The 24,685-nt window shown below is 47.7% G+C and overlaps 1 protein-coding gene across 1 annotated transcript in view; it reads left to right on the top strand.

Annotated features, from left to right (window-relative positions):
- Positions 1–21,656, top strand: part of NOX3 (NADPH oxidase 3) — a 147,809-nt gene extending 126,153 nt beyond the window's left edge. The window contains exons 12-13 of the mRNA XM_029597046.1: positions 2,824–2,948; positions 21,501–21,656. Of these exons, the coding sequence (XP_029452906.1) occupies positions 2,824–2,948; positions 21,501–21,627 (252 nt within the window). The 3' untranslated portion in view covers positions 21,628–21,656. The remainder of the gene's footprint in view (positions 1–2,823; positions 2,949–21,500) is intronic.
- Positions 21,657–24,685: the final 3,029 nt, after the last annotated feature.

Below are 24,685 nucleotides of genomic sequence, written 5' to 3'. Positions count from 1 at the left end.
AGAGGGGGACTGATGGGGATAGAGGGATGGGATGAGGAGAGCGAGGGAGACTGGTGGAGATGGGTGAGGTGGGGTGAGAGAGAGAGGAGGTTGGGGGGGATGGATGGGTTAAGGGAGAGAGAAAGGGACTGATGGGGTTAGAGGGATGGGATGAGGAGAGCGAGGGAGACTGGTGGAGATGGGTGGGGTAGGGGTTGAGAGAGAGAGGAGCATGAAGTTTAGGCAATAAAATACTTTCAAGCTTTCCCTCCGGAGCTGCAAATATTAAGGCAATCCCGACCCAAAGAAGCAGGAGCATGAGCTGAGAGTTGGAGCCAGGTCCTCTTGACAGTACAGAATACTGAGTATTGGACTACTGATACTATTACTATTATCAGTCATTTCTATAGTCCTAGCAGACACGCACAGCACGAGGACCTCTTCCGTCTCACTTCCCCACCCCAGTCGTCTGTAGTGTTAAAGCTGAGCCACAAATAATGATGGATTTACCCTTCTGAAGGTATCCCAAGGAATACACGAATTGGAGTATTTACCATAATTAGTTTTTACATACAAAACGTTTATTATAAATAAAAATACATTTTTTTTGTCAAATAAATTAAACATAGTATATTTTATGAAAACAACACATGTAAGTAGTTAAAATAATCTTAGCTTTGATACTCGCTGACTGAAAAAAAAATGCCCACGATTTTCTGTCTACAGGATGAAAGTTATTAATGTTACAGTTTAAATGTCTTTTTAAACGTATTTAAATTATTTAATGGCGTGTGCTAGCCTTTTGATATGACTTGATCCTTCCATGCCAATCACAGGGGCTGTTTGCAGAAATAGTGAGCTGAGTGGCTCAGCCCTGTGCCAGTCTCCGGCAGCCACCCGCGGATCTGTCCAGGAATGGGCTGCAACGCGGTCCCACGATTTCTTTTCAGACTTAAGAGATGCAGGGGCTGCAGGGAAGAAGAGGGTGAGCCTGGCCCATCACAGCCTGAATCTGGCCCCCTCCCCGTCTCTCCCGTTCTGCAGGCAGGGAAGGAGGGTGGGAGTAGTCATCCTGAAGCAGGCAGTGCAGAGCGAAGAGCAAGCACAGAGAAAGAACTGAATTAGCAGGTGCTTGAGACCCGTGAGCAGTGGTGCCAATCATTAACACGTCAGGCCTGACCTTGATGATTGGCAGAGCTGCCAAGTTTCAAACTTGTGCTAATTCAATCTCTTTTTTTTTTGTCAGGCAGGATGACCCAGAGCGGCATTCAGCCACCTTTTTTCTGGGATGTGATGAAGTAGAGAAGAGCCCGAGGTGTAACCCAGTTCCGGCGCCCCTACAGAAATGCAAAGAAGCATTTCTGGCCCCCAGCTCCTGGAGGAAGCAGGGCAGAGAGTGCTGGGAATTAATCACATGCCTTGACGGGTTTTTTTGTGTGTAATTTCATAGCATATTTGAGGAGGCGGTGATGGAGAATTGCCCGGGGCAAAGAGACACAGGCTGAATGCCTCTCGGCCCCACTACTTCTGCCACTACGAGGTGTCTCAGCTTCCTGGCCCCACTGCTGCTTACTATGCTGGCTTCCTGGGCACTGACGCCTCTGTCACTAGTGACCGCACTGGGGAAGGAGGAAGGGACAAGAGAGGCAATTATGGGGGGGGGGAGAGAGTGAGGATCATAGGGAGGGAAGGGGGAGTGAGCCAGGGGATGTGGAGGGGCAAAGGAGTGAGTGTGGGGGGAGAACGAGTGATGGGGCTGAAGGTGCTGTGAGGCGCCAGGGTGGTAGGAGAGGGGGGAGAGTGATGAGAGCACGCAGTACTTTTGCTTCCTTTCCTCCCTGAGCAGCTGCACTTTTGAATTTCAGGCTCAGGGGGGCGGGGTGGTGCGCACCGGTCTGTCCCCGCTCCCCAAGGTGGAGGAGAGCAAGCTGACGCTGGCTTGTGATTTACTGGCCGAGGAGGGAGGCAGGGAGAGCTGCTGGAGACTGTGATTTCCCAGAGAGGAGGGAATCAATAACCATGGAGAGGGAGCAGCGATTGGGGCTTCCAGGACCACTGGGGGAACGGTGAGGGGGTGAGTGGACTGGGAATGCAGGAGCACGATCACCGGGGCAGAGAGGAGGAGGTAGTGAAAAGGACGCCATTCTCTCTACCCTCCTCCTCCTTAACCGGGCAATCCTCCTTCTGCGTCCCCCAGTTATCACTGACCCCCTCAGCCCTCCTTCACTCACCAGTGCTCGAAGAACAGCTGGGAGTTAAGCACTGGTGGGGGCTGGAGATGGAGGGGGAGGAGAGCGGGTGTAGAAAGGGAGGTTGTGTGTTTGAGGGAGAGAGTTCACCCCTGGCCCTGCCCATTCTCTCCCCCCTCTCCTCAGCCCGGCATAGCTCATGGTAGGAGGCTGTGATGATCCTGTCCTCTTAGCAGCTCCACCTTCTTCTAATGGCTTCCTTAGAAATGGGCTTCCTTCCTTCTCTGACACTGTTTTAATGCACATCTATTCCTTCATTTCTGGAAAGTCTCTATCGCAGCTTTACTCTTCCAAACCTCAGCAGGACCTGCTCCTGCATTCCTACTGCTTGCTCTCTGTCCTGCCCGAGACCGGGACACTCGGAGACCTTCCTTGTCAGCTTCTGATCTTTTCTTTTACGCTTTCTGCCTCCTCCTTGTATGAAGAGGCCCAGCCGCTTCCTGGAGCTTCATCATCGCACCGGTTGGTTGAGAGATGGTAGGACCGGCCCCCGGCTGGACCTTCTCAGCGTCTCGTTCACCTCCTACGGCCACAGACATTTCCTCCTTTCCTTTTAACAATACATCTGCGGTTCTGTTTTTTCTTTCTCCTTCAGGCCACCCATTTTGCCTTGCATCGTGATGAAACTCAGGATGTCATTACCGGCCTAAGGCAGAAAACCTTCTACGGAAGACCAAACTGGGACAGTGAGTTCAGGCAGATAGCGGACAATCACGCTAGGTAAGGCACTTGGGCTTCCGGCCTCAGTACAAACACCGTGTCTCTATATATTCACAAAGAAATACAGGAAGTTTATCATGAAGAAGTCCTGGAATAAAACTTCACTCAAACATAGTTATTTTACTAGAAAATCTAATATTTAGAAGCGTTTCAGTATCTTTGATTTGAGTCCAGCTTTCGACTGAAACACACAATTCAATTACTGTTCAGCACAGAGGAGAGGATAATATTAATTTTCTTTGAGAGGGTGGTTAAACAGATAAACTGTGGTAGGGAGGGTTCTTAATATATCCAGGAGATACTTGGCTAATCTTCAAGTCTTTGGAGGTCAGTTGAATTTGTCAGACTTGAAAGCAACCTAAGAAAAACGCCTTTGTTTCTTGTCTCTGGTTGTTTTCTAAAAGAAAAGAAAAACGTCACACTTTACTGTATTTATCATATTTATCACCAGTAGATAGACTTCACCAGCCTTTAATATGATCTCCTGCAAGATGGAGGAAGTTCCTTTGCTATCCTTGCTTTCAGGGAGGGGGGAAAAGCCAAGAAAGCACAAAAAGGGAAGTAAGTGTTATGAACAGTGCTGCTCGCGGGTGTCCCCCGCGAGCAGGCACTGACTCACTCACTGCAGCTGTCTTCGCCGTCGCGGCAGGATGCCGCTGTCGGCCTGCCCACGCGGCCCAGAGGCCGCCCTGCTCTATCTTGTCCTCCGCGGCCGGAGCCGCAGCCTTCCACGGGGCTGAGACCGCCCCCGACGTTGATTCTATCTTCGTGGCGTTCAGGCCGCAGCCGCGGGCTCGAGTAGCGGCTGGAGCTGCCCCCGGGGCCTCCTGCAGCAGCTGGAGCTGCTGCCGACGTTGGAGCCTGCGCTGAGGCTCAGCCCTGCCTCTCTGACGTCTTCCGCACAGACGCTGTGCAGGCCGCTGGCCATGGTCCTGCACAGCCCCTGTTTCCTGCTCTCTAGGCGCGCGGCCGCGTCTTTTTCTCCTATTTAAAGGGCCAGACACAGGAAGTGTCTGGGTCCCACCTTGATGACTGTTTCCTGCCTCAGCCCTATTTAGGGCTGCTCCGTCATTTGTTCCAGGCCTTGCATCATGATGACTCCTATCTGGAGGCTCCTGCCTGCCAGAGTTGTAAGGTCCTATGTTTTCGTGGAGCTCCTCGTCTTGTCCGCCTTCTTCACATCTTCGTCTTGGTGTTTCGCCTGAGGTCCCTGTCCACGTCCAGATGTCTCGTTATGGTTTCCTCGTCCTGGTGTTCCTGTCTTCCTCGATGTTCTTCCCTACGCCATGCCTTGTCTTCGCTCTCGAGCCTTCTGGTCCAGTAGGCCAGTGGTCCCTCAGATGCAGTACTTCTGGGTGGACTAGCCTGCCGGTGGGCGGTTGTCCTGTGCCCCTGAGCCGTCAGTCCTGATGTGTGTTCCTGTGCTGTCCCGCTCCTGTCGTGGTCCGTGACCAGTCTGCAAGGGCTGTGTAGGGCGCGTAATGGACAGGGTGGTCCGTGACTCAGTCCTGTGGGTGGCCTGAGTAGGGCACCCTGAGAGACAGTGCCAATGTCCATGCCTCGTGTTGCCTTTGTGGATGTTAAGAGTCTAGTCTGGATGCCGTCCGCATCGATCCCAAGTGCTTACGTCATGGATGCCGTTGCATCAGCCTTGTGTCCTCACCATGGATGCCGTTGCATCAACCCCTAGTCTTCATGCCTCGTGATGCCGTCGCTTCAGTCATGTGTCTTCGTCTGGATGCCGTCGCATCAATCCACAGTCATGTCTTCATGTCAAGGCCCATCTGCCCTCAACCTCAGGCCAGGCCTGCTGCTCCATGCTGCTCGCAGCAAGTCTGAAAGGGCCCGGAATGGTCGGAGGACCATTTACCTTCCAACATCTTCGGATGTTTGGCTATGGGAGCTTGCCGGCCTGGTGGAGGGTAGACCGTCAGCCATGCGGGGCCACCGTCAACCCTTGGCTCGGTTCTGAAGGTCGGGGTCGGGCTGAGGCCCATGGGCACACAAAACCACCGATGTATAACAGAATGCAAGGCCATGTGCCCGACAGTGGTTTTCGCCGATGGATCCGCCTTGTTCCTGAGTTTTGTCTCCATGTCCTGGACTGTTGGGACCAGAAACATTTTTTCAGGATAACTTTGTGTGTACGAACTACTGGAGGCGCCAGTTTTGCCATAGTCACGACCTGCTGGAGGCGCCAGCTGTCTGGATTCTTTTTTAACGACCTGCAGGAGGCGCCTGCTCCAGACCTTTTTGTCATCATGTTGCCAGATTGGGGTTTTTACAACCTGCAGGAGGCGCCTGCACCCCCACTAGTTTTGTTGGTTTTCTTTTGCCCACCCTGGGTTCCCTCCCCCAGGTCTTCTTGGTGCTTCTTGTCTGGGTCTTGTTGTTGCTCTTTGTTTCTTGTTCTTTGTTGCTTGCTTGCTTGTTTGTTTGTTTCCTCTTGTTTTCCTTCCTGCTTGTTGGGTTCCGCTTGTGTGTTCCCCGTCCTCGTTCCCGCCTTCCCGTTCCCTCGTTTCCCTTCCTCACTCTTTCGCCCTTCACTCCTTCGCTCTCTGCTCTCTCGCTCTTGGCTCTTTCGCTGATTGAGCTCCTTCACTCTCCGCTCCCTTGCTCTCTGCTCCTTCGCTCTCTGCTCCCTTGCTCACTGCTCCTTCGCTCTCTGTTCCCTCGCACTCTGTTCCCTCGGACTCTGTTCCCTTGCTCACTGCTCCCTTGCTCTCTGTTCCCTTGCTCTCCGCTCCCTCGCTCTCCATTCCCTTGCTCCCTCTTTTGTGTTTTTGTGTTGTCGTTCGCTCGGTCGCTGCTCGCACGGTCTCCGTTCGCTCGGACGCTGCTCGCGCGGTCCCGTGTTCCCGCGATCTCGTCTGCCTCTCGGTCTCGTGTCCTTGGTCTCTCGTCGTGTCTCTTGTGTCTGTGTGGTGTGTTCTGTTTTGTCTTGTTTTTGTCTGGTTTTCTGTGGTATGTCTTCTATGTTTCTGCTGCTTTGCCTTGGTTTGTTCATGCTGCCCCGGAGTTACCAGCTTCCATTTTTGGGACCCTCGAATACCTCCATCCGGTATGGACTGATACCCTTATCCTTGAGCTGCTGACAGGAGGCTTGAGGAAGGGGGGCTTTGAGGAGGGGGTACTGTTATGAAAAGCGCTGCCCACGGGTATCCCCCGCGAGCAGGCACTGACTCACTCACTGCAGCTGTCTTCGCCGACGCGGCAGCATGCCGCCGTCGGCCTGCCCACGCGGCCCGGAGGCCGCCCTGCTCTATCTTGTCCTCCGCGGCCGGAGCCGCAGCCTTCCACAGGGCTGGGACCGCCCCTGACGTTGATTCTATCTTCGCGGCATTCAGGCCGCAGCCCCGGGCTCGAGTAGCGGCTGGAGCTGCCACTGGGGCCTCCTGCAGCGGCTGGAGCCGCTGCCGACGTTGGAGCCTGCGCTCAGGCTCAGCCCTGCTTCTCTGACGTCTTCCGCACAGACGCTGTGCAGGCCGCTGGCCATGGTCCTGCACAGCCCCTGGCCGCGTCTTTTTCTCCTATTTAAAGGGCCAGACACAGGAAGTGTTTGGGCCCCACCTTGATGACTGTTTCCTGCCTCAGCCCTATTTAGGGCTGCTCCATAATTTGTTCCAGGCCTTGCATCGTGATGACTCCTATCTGGAGGCTCCTGCCTGCCAGAGTTGTAAGGTCCTATGTTTTCGTGGAGCTCCTCGTCTTGTCCGCCTTCTTCACGTCTTCATCTTGGTGTTTCGCCTGAGGTCCCTGTCCACGTCCAGATGTCTCGTTATGGTTTCCTCGTCTTGATGTTCCTGTCTTCCTGGATGTTTTTCCCTACGCCATGCCTCGTCTTCGCTCTCGAGTCTTCTGGTCCGGTAGGCCAGTGGTCCCTCAGATGCAGTACTCCTGGGTGGACTAGCCTGCCGGTGGGCGGTTGTCCTGTGCCCCTGAGCCGTCAGTCCTGATTTGTGTTCCTGTGCTGTCCCGCTCCCATCGTGGTCCGTGTCCAGTCTGCAAGGGGTGTGTAGGGTGCATAACGGACAGGGTGGTCCGCGACTCAGTCCCACGGGTGGCCTGAGTAGAGCGCCCTGAGAGATAGTGCCAATGTCCATTCCTCGTGTTGCCTTTGTGGATGTTAAGAGTCTCGTCTGGATGCCGTCCGCATCGATCCCAAGTGTCTACATCATGGATGCCATTGCATCAGCCTTGTGTCCTCGCCATGGATGCCGTTGCATCAACCCCTAGTCTTCATGCCTCGTGATGCCATCGCATCAGTCATGTGTCTTCGTCGCTGGATGCCGTTGCATCAGTCATATGTCTTCGTCTGGATGCCGTCGCATCAATCCACAGTCATGTCTTCATGTCAAGGCCCGTCTGCCCTGAACCTCAGGCCAGGCCTGCTGCTCCATGCTGCTCGCAGCAAGTCCGAAAGGGCCCGGAATGGTCGGAGGACCATTCACCTTCCAACATCTTCAGATGTTTGGCCATGGGAGCTTGCCGGCCTGGCAAAGGGTAGACCGTCAGCCATGCGGAGCCACCGTCAACCCTTGGCTCGGTTCCGAAGGTCGGGGTCGGGCTGAGGCTGAGGCCCATGGTCACAAGAAACCACCGATGTATAACAGTAAGGAATGCAAATTAAGAAAGAGATTAAGAAAAATGTTAAAAAGCAATTAAGTTTAGCAAATTTAAACATGGCATGTGCTGAATTCACCAGAGAGTATCACACGTAGACACTCTCGATTCATTTCTTGGACTTTACTCAGTACCACTCATTTTGTGCCCTCGCACATCAGAGAGTATCACACGTAGACACTCTCGATTCATTTCTTTGGACTTTACTCAGTACCACTCATTTTGTGCCCTCGCACATCAGAGAGTATCACACGTAGACACTCTCGGATTCATTTCTTGGACTTTACTCAGTACCACTCATTTTGTGCCCTCGCACATCAGAGAGTATCACACGTAGACACTCTCGATTCATTTCTTGGACTTTACTCAGTACCACTCATTTTGTGCCCTCGCACATCAGAGAGTATCACACGTAGACACTCTCGGATTAATTTCTTGGACTTTACTCAGTACCACTCATTTTGTGCCCTCGCACATCAGAGAGTATCACACGTAGACACTCTCGGATTCATTTCTTGGACTTTACTCAGTACCACTCATTTTGTGCCCTCGCACATCAGAGAGTATCACACGTAGACCCTCTCGATTCATTTCTTGGACTTTACTCAGTACCACTCATTTTGTGCCCTCGCACATCAGAGAGTATCACACGTAGACACTCTCGGATTCATTTCTTGGACTTTACTCAGTACCACTCATTTTGTGCCCTCGCACATCAGAGAGTATCACAAGTAGACACTCTCGGATTCATTTCTTGGACTTTACTCAGTACCACTCATTTTGTGCCCTCGCACATCAGAGAGTATCACACGTAGACCCTCTCGATTCATTTCTTGGACTTTACTCAGTACCACTCATTTTGTGCCCTCACACATCAGAGAGTATCACACGTAGACCCTCTCGATTCATTTCTTGGACTTTACTCAGTACCACTCATTTTGTACCCTCGCACATCAGAGAGTATCACACGTAGACACTCTCGATTCATTTCTTGGACTTTACTCAGTACCACTTATTTGTACCCTCGCACATCAGAGAGTATCACATGTAGACACTCTCGATTCATTTCTTGGACTTTACTCAGTACCACTCATTTTGTGCCCTTGTCCCCACCAAATGCATGGGAAATCTGCTTTTCTGTAAAGGAGGTGATTTTCAGACTCTCCGCACTGGGACAAAGAGCTCGTGTACGCCTTACCCGTTAGCTTTGCAGCAGGGTTCATAGTGAAAGGGCATCCTGGCCACAAAGCATGCACACTTTTCAAAAACTGCTCAGTGCTTCACAGACGTGCATTAAATTTTAGGAGCCCACATTTAGGTGGCTTTTCAGCTGAAAATTCACCTAAATGAAGGCTCCTAAGGCCTGCATTTCATGGGGGCAATTTTAAGGGGCCTTTCTGCAGCTAAACAAATGTTTACCCGTGGGAAAAGACCCTTTAAAAATGTCCCCGGGCCTGCAGGACTGAGGGTGGGACTGGGGCCACAAGCTCTGCATTTCAGATCCCCATTTCTGCTTCTCACCGGTTTAAGACACAAACTTCCCATCTGCTAAGTTCTGTGAGTTGAATATTCCCCATGGCCAAGGTCCACCGGTGGCTTTTCAAAGGGAAACTCCACATTGGCTTACGCTAACATCTATATTAGTTTATATACCTGCTATACTGTCATTCTTATCAAAATCTGAGCTCAGTTTTCTTTGAATTCACCTCTTGTTTCCCACCTCTCACTCACATTTGCACTCCACACACCTTCTATGTGTATGCAAACCCCTTCCCACACATCCATTTCATGTCTACTCTGCTAGTACAGAGGAGGGCTGCCAGGACTGTAAGGATATTAAAAGACACACATCTGGATTTGGATTTTGGATGTATTTACTTGCCTCTGCAAACCCAAATAGTAAGTACATCACTGCACATTTTATAAGACGGGATAACACTACTATATATAATCACTTCTCTTCTATCCAAGCTAATGTACACATATATCACTCATAGCCCTCCTTCATACTACACACAACACCTCTACCTACTATTCAACACTCGTGTTTTCCGCCATACATAGCCGTGTACAAAAATCAAGATATGCATGAAGTTACAACAGAGGCAAGAAATAAAATAAAGTTTCATCTTCTTAAAATGATTTGCCTCTTCAGCTCAGGCACAGTGTCAGTGCCATGGGGGGGAATATAACTGGATGTTTTACAGATCCATGGCCATTTCTCCCAGGAGGTAGAGTTCATCTGTTCTTCCTCTTTCTCCTGAACCTTCAGTTGGAGAAACAATAACTTGTGAGGCTGCAAAAGAAGGAGAACAACATTAGATGGTGATTTTTAAACAGCTGCGTGGGCGTACATGTACATGCCTATACCGGCTCGCATGAAGGGATGTAGCCATTTTATAACATACGCGCATATATGTCTGCATGTTAAAGAATTGGCTGTATGCATGTACATGTGGGTGCAATTGTATGTGGATGCACGCATGTATGTGCAAATACCACCTTGACTGCATAAGTGGGGGCATTTTTGCTAGGCATGCGTGCCGACACAAATACGCGTTTCCCCAGTTCGTTCCCAGTTCACCCCAGTAAAGGAGAGGACTTCCCAATCTCCCCTAGCTAGACAGCCTCCCTTTTACTTCAAACCCCGCTGGCTAGCCCTGATATTTTTATTTTAAAACTTACACACATAGCAGAAGTAAAGTTACACGGTAGGGGACCCCAGGAAGCGCTTGTGCATGTGAATACTTACGCGCAGGCTTCAGGTTACAGACCCGGAGCTCCCATGCCCCGCCCAGACTCCACCCATGCCCCACCCCTTTTTTGACTTCCCGATTTGTGCGCATGCCAGGAGAGATGCACGCACTCGGGCGCCTCTTAAAATCTGCACAGCACGCACTGGCCCGAGTTACTTGCGTATCTCCCAGCTGCGGCACGCTTAGGACTTTTAAAATCCGCCTGTTAGAAAGCAAGTACTTAAACCCTTTCTTAAGCTCTGTCCAGAAAAGGTGTAGGTAGCAGCCCAAACAAGAAACAGAAAACGTGGAACAGAAGGAGATGCCTATAACAAAAGAGATTAAGTAACAAGGCTGAATCCATCACAGAAAGCAAAGAAAGTTTTACAACAGAGAACACAGGAGGACATATAACACCGTCCAATGTAAAATAAACCCCAAGCACCCAGCAATCATACAGCAAACTACTGCAAGCTGACATGCACCCGTACAGCACCGATGGCACACTGTTGGATATGGTGTTTGATAAAATTACACCACCAATAGAATCCTGCACACAGCACCGACGTCAGCCGTGCTGTCATTTCAGAATATTCTGCAAGCAGCCAGCACGTGAATCACACTTGTATACCTTCATACAAGCATGAAATACAGCAGCAATGATCTATGTGCCCATGGCAGCAGAGAGCTACCTGTGCCAGCTGTCTTCCCAGGTCAACGTGTGCCCCTCCCTCAGGCATCTCTATCCTTTCCTTCCTGATACTTCAGAGGAAAGCTGCCCCAAACGAAGAAGAGAGGTAGCAGGACCCTCATTGGTCTGAAAAACAAAAGTTATGAAAGACTTGTTGAATAAAATATGCTAACATATTTAGGACATCACTGAAGCGTTCCTATTTCAATACGATCAATATCTCTGTGCACAGATAGGACACATCAGCTATCCTGTGGCACCTTACAATTAACAGCAAGTTATTGTTTATTTATTTATTTATTTAAAAACTTTTCTATACCGTCGTTAAGTTAGATAACCATCACAACGGTTTACAGTAAGGCACGATAATGAAAATATGAGTGGTGTAGATTACAAATTAATCATGTGCCATCATAGTGCGGTAACAATTCTTCTCACAGGACAAGCAGGATGGTAGTCCTCACAAATGGGTGACATCGAGGATGGAGCCCTGTACGGAAAACTTTTCTGTCAAAGTTTCAACAAGCTTTGACTGACACTGGCACACTGGGTGCACTGAGCATGCCCAGCCTGCAATTATCCCTGTGAGCCACAGGTGTCTCCCTCAGTCTTCTTTTTTCCGCTCTGCAGTCAGCATAGCGGTTGGAGCTCTGTGAGGATTTTTTAACTAATTACCTCATGGAAACACTTAACTTTTCACTTCAAAAAACACTTTTCCCTGCACAGGTCTCCCTCCGCGTACGTTTTTACGACGCTCGGTGAGTACTAATTCTTATTTTTCGGTCGGTTCCTGTCACTATCTTAAGGCTGTTAACTGACTGAAGCCTTCCCTTCCCCCATTTTTCAGTTAGCTTTAAAACAGCTTGCGAGTATCTCTGTGACACTCTGCTTGCTTATGCTAGTGGGGTAGGGATTTTTTCCTTAACTTTAGGACCTCTGTAGCTTCAAGTCCTTCGTTCCCTGATACCCTCACGCAGTCGATACCCTATCGCTACACCGGGACCCTCCTAAACCGCCCTGGGCTTTTATATGTCATCAGCGCCCCTCCCCCCACGGTGCCCTGATGCCTTTATCCATGTTTTTTGCTTTTCAGTGCTACCAGGCTTTTTCCTCCTACGCACTGTTTTTTTTTCCTTGGGCTTCCTCGGTGCCGTCCCTACCCGGATGCATGCCATTGACGCACACGCTGTTAGTCACTGCCATGCATACTCGGGTCGCCGCCACCGCTGCCCGAGACACTTTTTAACGATCCCAGGGTCACTTCATCGATGCCACCCCCCCTTTTGGGGATGCCATCGATGCCCCATCCTCCCCACCGATGTCCAGCCCTTTTCCATCGGTGGGCATCGGTGCCACATCGATTCGTCGGTGGGCATCGATGCCGGATGGTCCCCATCGGTGGACATCGGTGCCGGATGGTCCCCATCGGTGGACATCGGTGCCGAATGGCTTGTCCGTCGATGGCATTGGTGCCGAATGGCCGTCCGTCGATGGCATCGGTGCCAGGTCCTTTTGCATCGATGGACACCGATGCCCAGGTGTTTCATCCATGGGCATCTATGTTAGAATGCATCCATCGAGGGCAGTCGATGCCAGGCTGCTCCCATCGGTGAAATTCGATGCCCAGGTGGGTCCCATCGGTGGGTATCCATGCCGGCTCGATTCCGTGGATGGGCGTTGATGCCAATGCCAGCCTTATGGCTGGCATCGATGCCCATGCCGATTCCAGGACTGGCGTTGATGCCGGGATGGAATTCATCGACTGGGAGATCCATGCCATCGATTCCATACGTGTCCATATCGATGCCACCGACACACGTGTCTGGGGCACCGATGCCATGTACACTTGGAAATCTGAGTCTGTCCAAATCGATACCGTCAACGTCTGTGGCCCTATAGTTGATGCCCGTGGCCATGCCACAAACGGCATAAATGCCCGCCTCCATGCATCGATGCCCTCGACACCTCCGTTTTCCTTCGGTGTCCTTGACGCCCTATTGATTCGACTTCGACTCAGTCGATGCCGGTATCTTTTTCAATAACGGCAATGTTTTTCGATTATTCGATTCCACATCGTTTCAAAGATACCTATGCCACTGCTGTCAGTGCCCGTCACTGTCATCATTCTCCTGGCCAGTCATCGACAATTTTTCATACCCATTTTGATGATATCCTCGAAGCCCCTTAGGTTGCCTTCAATATCGTCAATACCGACATAGCACCGCCACATAATACCCTCGCCTCCTCACATTGCTCCACGCTTTGGGTTCTTTTTTAAGCCCCGTATTAGCTTAAGACACTCCATTGTGTCAGGAGCAGAGCAGGCGTGCTGACAGTTCGTCATCGATCGCCTTCCAGGACGACGAGGGCTTCCATCTCAGCGCTGGGGAAAGACCGGGCCGAGCACCGTGGCACCCATCATCGCCGACATCGTGATCGTCCGCCGCTGATGCCATCCAGCACATCGGTGCCATCCTTCTCCAGGCTGGACAACGCTCGGGCAGAGCGACATCACCACTGCCATCAGCACTGTTCCTACAGTTTTGGCAGTCCTTGGTGATCCAGAACTTCCGGATCCAGGTCCGACAGCTTCTGCATTGGCGTCACGACACATCGAGCCGCTGGGACGAGGGAAGGGAACATGAGTTCCGTTAGGGCTCCTCTGTTCCTGGCGTGCCCCACCGTCAAGTGGTGTGGGACTATGGCCATCTGTTACACTTAGCAGTCTAAACGCCACTCACGCCTGGCCTGTCTCCTCTGTACCTGTGCCACCATACCGGGTTTCAGAGCGAGATGGACGTTTACGTCCCCGGCCTTACCCTCGAGGACTCCGGAGACCGTCGGAGTCAACAATCTTCACCGGCTCGTCTTGCGGCGATCCACGTCGGATGGTAAGTACCCGCTTCGGCGGCATTCCCATAGAGTTGTGTTCTCCCATTCGGACCGTGGTTCGAAAAGTTCTGGGTCATGTGCCTTTTAGAACTGTATTAGTGTCACATATCGCTATGTTAGCTACGTTAGCCACAATATCAGGAGAACCCCTCTATCTTCTTGGGATTGCAGCAGGGCTTCTTCTCTTGTCAGTAACAAGTCCCTGTGCCGACCAATGCTCTGACTCTTGGTTCCCTCCCAACCAAGGTCCAGCTGCATTGGCTGATCTGCTAAACATGAGATTCAGCAACCATTGCCCCACGTACAAGTCCACCTTGAGGCCTGGCCACAGGTCTCAGTGTCTCCTTGTACAGCATACAGAAATGCGGGTACCACTTACCGCTCACACACCTGCAGGAGCCTACATGATATCCTCCATTGGGACACCTCCTGGTCTCCCATCTGGTCAGATATCAGAGCGGCCACCCCACCTTGTACCAAAGTCCCGGTACACTCCCCCAGGCGCTACGAAGTGCAGAGGGGAGAAGGGAGGGGGGTTGGGGAGTTTTAATTGCACTATTCTTTCTTTTAACAGAAAATAGTTACTCTCCGCACATCCTGGACCTAAGAAAATCCAACTTTCTTTAGACGTCACAGGTACAATGGTATCTTTGGTTACCATCACTCCATACTGCAGTAAGTACATTATTTTAATGTTTCTATGTGCTTTATGGTGAGTCAACATTACAACCCCAAGCTCTGCCGCTGGCACCAGCTTCGGTAAGTGAACTGTCTCTTGCATCACTGTTGGTGAATGCTGTTTTCTCTGCGGAGTGTAACATCATTCATTTCCTTGCATAGACTACTGCTAACCACTTTCAGTACATGCAAGGAGCTCTCACTTTTTTCAGGACTCACTATACATTTACTAACTGGGATTACTGTCACTGCCATAAATCCCTTCTGTAACACTTCTGGACACCACAGTCTTAAGACCCTCTTGTCCAGCATGCGCACAGACATTCTGATACATTGTTATATGTCCCTGCACATATTTTCCATAACCTCAGCCTTCAACTTTTCATGGTTGGGCTATGGGGTTTCTTCCCACTATGCATTTTTCTCATAATTCAAAACTGCTATGGGTTATATTCAGTGACATTCTATACTCAATGGACCTAAGTGGTTTCATTGCTTTCGTCCCTGATTCTTATCCCAGTTCGAACTAGGACCTAGTCTCCTTCGACTCATGCTCGCAATTCCTTAGGGTTATAAAGTTTCTCCTGAAAGCTGTCAACCCATTATGCATCTATTGCACTCCAGCATAGTTTCTCATAAACTTCCTGGACGTTGCACCCATGAGTTATGCCCTTATGCCTTCCAATACTGCTTTTGCAACAATTCTTTGTGCATACAGACAGACAGCATAGGGACAATGTGCTTTCCAACTCATAAGCACGCATTACCTCTTAGTTGCTCTGCTAGACAGCTGCGCAGCTCTACCCTTGGCCCTTGTTCACTTTATGCGTCCTTGGGCCACATATCTAAGAGATTTAATGAACGCTCTATCAGACCTTCTCCACGTAGGTTCTATCCTCTCGAATGGTCTCAATTACATGTGTACAGGGCAAATCTTTTAACGCTGAGTTTAACTAAACTTTCCTCGGCGTCTGCATCATTCCATACGATGCACAGGTTCTGCTCCCTGCACATGTTTCCTATGCGTTCCCTTAGATGCCTTTTCTTCCATCAAAGGCCTCTTCAATATATCTCTTCTGCTGCCTCTCGTAGCCAGCATTCTTCTAATGTTGAACTGGGATGGGGTTCAGTATTCTTTTCCCCACTCCCTGACTGAGATCAGTATGCTTCCCATACTTCTCAATCCATCATATCAGTAACCTTTTATTCTCTCACCAGTCAGTCCCAAATCATAGACTTACTGATGTTCTTAGGTTCTGGTAGCGTCACAAAACCTTCTAAACATAAATCTTGCCGTTTAATATGGCAGGCTTTACCTCCTGACGCTAAAAAAAAAAAAAGAGGTATTATCCCTTTTACTTTTCCACCATTTTTTCTTACTCCCTCGGATTCTATTCTCCAGACATCCTCCACATAGATACACCTTTCTCTTAGGAGGTGTATCGTTTTGGGAGTTGGGTTCCCGTTTTCGGTAATCCTCTCTGAGTCGGCTTACCATGGATTATCCACTGATCAAGCCGCCTCTATTTCTCTAATCACGGAATGAACATATATATTCTCCTTATAAGTCTCATACATTCTACGTTTGAGCCTTTCCATTCCTCTCTTCCACAGTTTGGCAAGGGAACTTCTTTCCCTCTTAATGTCATTCCTGCTAGCAGGGTCCGTGAGTTATGCACTCTTTCCATACTCACCTGACTCCGTTCCTCTGCCACTGAGTAGTTCTACGCATTCAACTTTCTATCCTTTTCAGGTAGATGTTGTATCTCCTTTCCTCAGGAAATACTCTATTAATTTTTCCTAACCTCTCTCTCTCGCCCTAGGGAGAGACTGGGTTTTCCACATTCCTGGACAGTAATGCTGCGCTTACATTCTATCTACATTGCACTGCATTCCATGTGAATTCCACTTGACTCTTTCCTTCATGCAAGGGTCAAGCTGCTACTTCCAGTGGCCACACAGACCTAATCCTTCTGATTAAGTGGTCTATATTTCCTTTCCTACCAACAAGCAGACATTTCACTACAACACTGTGGGTATCCACATACTGTTGTGTCCGTCTTAGCCTTAACAGCTTCCCTTTGGTTACTGCTGCTTGTACTTTTTTATCAGGTTGCAGCCTGGAGTCCTCTCCATACCTTCGCAGCCTATTATTGCTTACATTTGACTAGCCGGCATGCTCCATGTTTGGCCAGTCCGCCTACTCTTACTTTTTTCAATTCACTACCCAACATCCTTCCACGAACCCATTATGGTGTTGCGGATGCCCTCCGTTCCCATTTCCACCTCAGTCGTTACGCCTTTGCGCATCTGTGGTGTATCTGGTGCATTCCCGGGCATCCTCAGCTCGGTACTCACCCATTTGTGAGGACTACCATCCTGCTTGTCCTGTGAGAAAGCAAATGTTGCTTACCTGATGTAACAGGTGTTCTCACAGGACAGCAGGATGTTAGTCCTCACGAAACCCGCCCGCCACCCCGCGGAGTTGGGTCTGTATACTTTTATTTTAGTTTCGCTTGCGCTTTTTAGCTATAAGACGAGACTGAGGGAGACACCTGTGGCTCACAGGGATAATTGCAGGCTGGGCATGCTCAGTGCACCCAGTGTGCTAGTGTCAGTCAAAGCTTGTTGAAACTTTGACAGAAAAGTTTTCCGTACAGGGCTCCATCCTCGATGTCACCCATTTGTGAGGACTAACATCCTGCTGTCCTGTGAGAACACCTGTTACATCAGGTAAGCAACATTTGCTATTTCAATAAACTATGTGTGTAAATTAAGCTTGTCTGTTGGGAACATATTAAGCGGATTGAATTTAACATTAATGTGCATTTGTAGCTTACAAGTAACAACTTCTAGTGTGGTGCGTCCTTATCAATCAACTGCTTTTCTCCTTCTCTTTATAAAAAGCTTGTTTAAAGAGCCAGGTTTTCAGATTGGTTTTTAATATTTTGAAGTTTCTCTGCAGCCTTATTTCGAGTGGCATGGTGTTCCATAGCACGGGGCCTGCCAGTGAAAGTGCTCTCTCCCTAACTTGCGTGAGGCGGGCTGTTTTGACAGAGGGAACAGTTAGTAGAGCCTTATTAGCAGGTTTCTTTGCGGGACATGTATGCGCAGTGCAGTGCTGAGCATTTCAACTTTTTCATCGTGGATTAGTTTATGAATTATACATAAAGCCTTATATTGAATCCTTTGTTCAATTGGGAGCCAGTGTAAATCAGCGAGCGTTCCTGTAATGTGTTCATTCTTTTTTTTACCAGTCAAAATTCTAGCAGCCGAGTTTTGTAATATTTGTAGTGGCCGGATTGTAGATTGTGGTAGTCCTAAAAGTAGTGAGTTGCAGTAGTCTGTACTTGCGAATATCATTGCCTGCAGAACTGTGTGGAAATTGTTTAGCGTTAGTAAAGGTTTTAGTCTTCTCAGGATCATTAGTTTCGCATATCCTTCTTTTATTTTCAATGAGATGTGTTGTTTCATGTTTAGTTCAGGGTCAATTATTACTCCTAGATTTCGTTCTTTTGTTGCTAGCTCAATGGTTTGGTTGTTTTTAATTGTGACTGCTGGTTGAATTTGATGTATGTTTTTACGTTCAAGGTGTAAAAATTCCGTTTTGTCGATGTTTATTATCAGTTCCATCTGATTTAAGAGCTGTTTAAATATCTCAAGATACATATTGGCAAGTTTCATTGTATCTTCAATGGTGTTTACAATTGGCAGCAGTAACTGTATATCGTCTGCGTATAAGTAATGTGTGATTCCAAGTCCCGCTAGTAGGTGACATACCGGGAGAAGATAAATGTTAAAGAGTGTTGCCGCCAGGGCTGATCCCTGTGGGACACCGGTTAGCAGTGTGACTTTGTCTGAGAGTGGATTATTGATTTGTACCTGAAAACATCTATTGTTTAGATATGATTCAAACCATTTTATTGTTTTATTAGCGAGACCTATTTCTTTCAATCTATTGAGTAGAATTTTGTGATTTGCTGTGTCTAATGCTGCGGAGAGATCTAATAGAACTAGAATGTAGTGTGTTCCTGTATCAAAACCTCTTAGGATATTAACAGATAAAGCTAATAACAGAGTTTCAGTACTGTAATGTTTGCGAAACCCATGTTGGGTTGGGTAGAATATGTTATTACATTCTATATGTTTAGACAATTGTTTTTGTACTGTTTTTTTGATTAGTTTGGCTAGTAAGGGTAAGTTTGAGACTGGTCTATAGTTATTGGGAACTAGTGGGTCAAGGTTCTTTTTCTTAATTATTGGTTTAATAATGGCTCCTTTCAGGGTATCTGGCATTACTCCTTCATCAAGTGAGAGGTTGATTATCTTAGTTAGGGTTGGGGATATTGTGTTGGTTAGTTTTTTTAGTTCGGTAATGGGAATGGTGTCAATTACGTGGGTGGCAGGGTTCATTTGATTTATTAGTTTCTCAACTTCATCTTGTGATACTTCTTCAAATTCTGACCAGTTACTAACGTCTCTAGTGGGCATTTTAATCTCTTGTTTTGTGGTGTTAGGGATATTTTGTCTCAGGTTCTCGATTTTCTCTTTAAAGAATTGAGCTACTTCATTGCATTGGTTCTCTTGTAGTGTTGGGTGGTTGTTTGTATTGTCAGTAGTTAGATTCTTTACTATGTTAAATAGGGATCTGGCATTATTTGAAAATTTTTCTATTTTGGAGCTGTAGTATTTTTTTTTGGTGTCTAAAATTGTTTTTTTGTAGAATGCAAGTTGTTTCCTGTACTTTGTTAAATTTCCAGAAGTTTTGTTATTTTTCCATTCTTTTTCTTTCTTTCTAAGGCATCGTTTTATTTTCTTGATTTGTTCACTATACCATGGACTATTTTGCTTTGATTCTTTTATGTGGGCCAATTGTATAGGGTTTAGTTCATTAGCCAAGGTAGTGGTTCTATTTAACCAGTCAGTTGTTGCGTTGTGGCTATTTGTGTAGTTAACCTTAAACAGAATTGCACTTTTGAAGTTGGAAGGAAGAGCCTCCAGAATATCTACTTGGTGACCACATACAGGTTTATGACAACCAGCTGGAGAAAGGTTGGAAGAGCTATGGGTGTTGCTGCATTTTTGGTTGTTCAGTCAGGCAATGATTAAATCTATATTAGTCCTGCGGGAATTCTTCACTACTGTGGAGTGCAGAATTCCCGCAGAATTCCCCTCCTATGCGGCTGTGCAGAAACTGCACAGAATTTGGAAGGCTTCTTGCGTGTCGTGAGCAGAGAGCATCCCACTTGCAGTGAAGATGGAGCAGGCCCCAGTGAGAGTGAGTCTGTCTGTGTGTGCAAGCTTGTGAGCCTGGGGGGGTGAGAGAGAGCATGTGTGAGGGTGTGTGTATGTGTGAGAAAGAGAACCTTGTGAAGGGATGTGTGTGTCAGAGAAAGAGAGAGGACCCCTATATGTAGGGGGGGGGGGTAAGTGAGAGAGGGTGAGTAAGAGAGGGAGCCAGTATGCAGGGGTGTGTGAGAGACATAGGTAGTCTGTGTGAGGGTGTATGCGTGAGAGAGAAAGGGAGCCTGTGTGGTTGGGTGTGAAAGAGAGAGAGAGAGCCTGTGTGAGGGTGTGTGTGTATGTGCATGAGAAAGAAAGAGGGAGCCTGTATGAGGGGATGTATGTGTGCATGAGTGAGAGAGGAAGCCTATATGAAGGGGTGTGTATGTGCACTAAAGAGAGGGAGATTGTGTGTGTGTGAGACAGAGAGAGGGACAGAGGGAGCCTGTGTGAGGAGCAGTACTGAGAGAAGGGTCAAACTCTGGGAGTGGAGATAGAGTGGAAGGGATTGAGCCTAGAGGTGAAGGGGAGAGATAGTGGCAGGTGGAGGAGTTGGGGCCTGAGAGGGCAAAGTGAAAGGAGACTGGCCAGGGGAGTAGGGAGAGCGAGTGGAAGGGACACTCTTACAGTAAACTTCTAGAGAAATTCTGCTCAAAATATTTAAAACTCTGCATCTCTAAGTAATAACGTCTTTCTGTATTACATTTTAAATTAATTACTTAAAGACTGTCATCTATATTGTGTTATTTTGACCAATATAGAGTATGCAGAATTTTGCGGAATTTTAAGTTTTTGTGTGCAGAATTTTAACATTTTTTGCGCAGAATTCCCCCAGGAGTATTATATGGAGGGAGCATCTTGAGAGTCCATAGATAACCACAAGGGTGGTGGAGCAGAGAAACTTTATCCATTTCACAATATTTCATAGAGTGATACTGATTATGGATAAGATGCAGGACATGATTTAGCCTAAGTAAGATGGATTTGTCATTGATGTACATCGCCCTCTTGTATTAACATTGTAGGAGATGTTGCACCTCCCATAGAATCTTTTTGTCCCAGTCTGGATTTGGAAGAACTGATAGACCAAAATGTATGACTAGGATTCACCTAACCCGACCTCTCATCTCCCAGTTGGGTGAGCAGTTACATGATGTGGTGCACACTCACAGCTTATCTTCCCTCCGGCTTCTGACTCCTTCCCGAGGATCACAATCAGTCCTTTATCCCCAGTGCTTTCTAGATGCCATGGTTGCCTACATACCTGACTAAACTGAATACCGATATATTCAGCGAGATAGGGTTGGTGGAAAGTGATATATCACTTTGTTTCCTTCACATGGCAAAGAGTTAATGAGGGCTATGCATATTGTCATGAAACTAATAATGTATTATGTGTTTCTAAGCAGGGTTTATTCTGTTTCTCTGAGATATACAGAGCCTCTGAGTTGCTCTTTTTAAGCAAAAGACGTCATTATTTTTATGTACCAAACTCACTGAATTTCATTTTGACATATATTTTTTTTTCTGAGTCACAAATTTGAATGAATCCAGCTCAAAGTGCTCAGATGATGACTAGAGCTATGTCTAGTTTATAAACTATAAAAAAGAGATTATATTATTTCTGATATCTTGTCTTTTTTTTTCCAGCAGTAACATTGGAGTTTTCTTTTGTGGACCCAAGGATCTCTCCAAAATCCTACGCAAGACGTGCACTTTCTATTCATCGGTTAATCCGAGGGGTGTTTATTTCCACTTCAATAAGGAGAGTTTCTAAACCCAAGGCCGAAGCTGTAAAAATGAAATGATTTGCACATTAGTCAGTACTGGATATTCAGTAGAACTTTAGCGCAGTGATTTACCCACACAGACATAGCCAGACAGCACTGAAGATCAGCACTGGCCGGATAACTTTTACAGTCCTGCCTCTTGTCCTCCAGATCGATTTTAGCCAGATGATGACATACTCAGCTAACATTTTGCCACTGAGGCAGGAAATTTAAAATTCAGGATTTTTACGGGCATCTCAAAAGTTACCTGGACAGCCTCATTGTATTTTCCATCCAGGACTATTGAAAGAAAATATGCAAAACATTTATGCCTGGGTAAAGAGATTAAGCATGAAGGCAGTCATCATTCCAGTCACTTGTACTGGTTCATCCAATAAATAAAAAATTCTCTGGTACAGGAAGTCAAAAATCTCGCCATCTCTTCCCAAGATGCAGGTTTTAGCCTGTAGTGAAAAGTTGTATTAGTCCTGGAGAAAAATAAATTATTTGTAAGCTGTGATATCTTTTACTGTACCAACGTAAGAATTATCCAAACATGTAGTACATGAGGTTTCGAGATAGCTCTCTTCTGTTAGCTAACCTGTGCGAAATGCTGCATTTCTTAAATTTAAACAAGTAGGATTTTTAGAGCAATTGTAGTTGTGCTTTTCTCTAAAAATGTGAGAGTGCTTGAAAAGTTCATATATCTAAGTGAATGAATTCAGTAACCTGGTGTCTGTGACCATTCACGTAGTGCCATTAACTTTTTATGTTTCCCTTGCACTTCTGTTAAGTTAGAGGATGAACTTACGCTATTTATAAAATGCATTTTCCTTCTCACTTAGAGGAAATGAATACTTTTTTATTTTATTTTTGTTTCTTGGCATTTGATAATTCGCTTGTATACCAGAGGCCAGTTGAGCAGAATAAAAATTCAGCACTTCCAGCAATAATAAGAGCACATCCACATAAACAGAAAGAATAGTCCATGTCCGGTCAGACTGTTACACAAGTGCATTATAATCCCCTCAAACCTTCTGCCCCCAGTCCCCCCACACATACTTCCCAATACTTCATCAGTAACCCATTAAAAAAGCGAAAGTCGAGCACCCAGCCTTGAAGCTCAGTCATTACACTTCCTCTCAATGGGACTAATCTTGCTTGAAAGCCTAACACATTTAATTGAACTCTTACCAAAGAGCCAGACATTCAGTTTTATTCTAAATCCCAAGTCGTTTCCTCCTACTCGGAGAGTATGTACCACCAAATTCCAAATTTCTGGGGTGTAGCTAGGAAATCCTGAATGCCTTGAACATGTTAGTCTCTCCACTAGTAAAGGTGACGTCATAAGCAGCTGTTGCTGTGACAGTTTCAGTGTCCTGGTTGGGTTGTTTTTTTTATCAGACCTGGAGGTCTGCAAGACGTGGTGAGCTGGGGTGGATGTACTTCTCTTGGCTCTAGGTGTCATCCCCTGAAAATCGCGTGAAATCGGTTGCATCTGAGATTAAAGGGGGCGCACATTTTGGCTGGGCTTGAACAGGCTATGTCAATTGACAAGTATATGCAGAAACTGTCGCCGATTATGCCCTTGAAAGGGGAAAAAAGAAAGAGAGAAAGTGCAGGTCCTGGCAGAAAAGTTGGCCGCCAACGCAGAGAAACAGATCAGTTTTCCAGGTAACAATGAAGCAATAGCGGAATTAACAGCTGTTACGATGCTGCTCGTGGAGCCCATCCCACGAGCAGCCTCTCACCCTGCCCCGACGCCACCACTGCTGTTGTTCTAATGCGGCCTGGCCGCCGCTGATGCCATGCTCCATGGCCCAGAAAGCCGCTGTCTTCACTGCCGGATCAGCTTGGATGCCGCCGACGCTTGTCTTGCAGCGGATCCATCACCGCTCCTGCATAGCCCCAAGCTGCTGCTGCTGCTGCTGCTGTTGCTTCTTGTTCTTGAGCAGCAGGAAAGCCACTCCTCCTTTCATGTTTGCGGCCCTAGTGCCACCGCTGGGATGCCTCATCTTCATGGCAGGAATTCTTGTGTCAACACCTCAGTCCGATGGTCCTTATTCTTCAGCTGTTTCAACTTTTCACTATGCTACAGACCCGCTTCTAAGAATATCTGGGCAGATGCCCTATCCTGTATCACGGAGACACGCCTAATCCACCTCAATACATCTTAGAACCAGCCAAGGTTCTCATTGCCACCACAGACGTGGTCCCTATTGGTAAAACCGTGGTTCCAATCCACCTACGAAAGAAGGTTCTATCATGGGCACACGATTCTCTGACTGCAGGACACCCTGGTAAGACTCAAACTTTGGAACTATTAACCAGATACTACTGGTGGCCTCAAGTCAAGAAAGACGTTCAGCTGTATGTCAGTTCCTGCCCCACCTGTGCTAGGCAGAAACCCTTGCCTGGTTGTCCACAGCCGTTACCCATTCCAACAGAGCCATGGACTCATCTTTCTACTGACTTTATAGTAGACCTACCACTGTTTGATGGGAAGACTGTGGTATGAGTTACAGTTGATAGATTTTCTAAAATGGCTCACTTCGTGCCTCTACCTAAGCTGCAAACTGCACCAGAACTAGCACAACTCTTCACCCAACATATATTTCGTATACATGGACTTCCGCTTCATAAAGCCTCCGACCGTGGCTCACAATTTACTGCAAAGTATTGGAAAGCACTATGTAAGACGTTCGGGGTCTGGTTGGGCTTTACTTCTTCCTTCCATCTGCAGGGCAATGGTCAAGCGGAACACACTAATCGGTCTTTAAAAGCCTTTCTCCGAGCATTCATAGGTGATAAACAAGACGACTGGGTGGCCCTATTACTCTGGGCAGAATTCTCGTATAACCACCATTGTCATTCAGCTACCGGACTTTCCCCTTTCCAACTGGTTTATGGGAAACAACTCAAGCCTCCTCTGCCCCTGCCTCTGACAGTACCATCTTCGACAGCGCAACTTATGGCCCAACAGCTGCAAGACCTTTGGGAATCCACACAGACCAAGTTGCAGCAGACGGCCGCTTCTGCAAAAAGATATACAGATAAGCATCAGCG

This window comes from Rhinatrema bivittatum, chromosome 3 (assembly GCF_901001135.1).
Source record: "Rhinatrema bivittatum chromosome 3, aRhiBiv1.1, whole genome shotgun sequence".
NCBI classification, from domain to species: Eukaryota; Metazoa; Chordata; class Amphibia; order Gymnophiona; family Rhinatrematidae; genus Rhinatrema; species Rhinatrema bivittatum.
The sequence above is the reverse complement of the archived record's forward strand: the minus strand, read 5'-3'. Positions and strand labels throughout refer to the sequence as shown.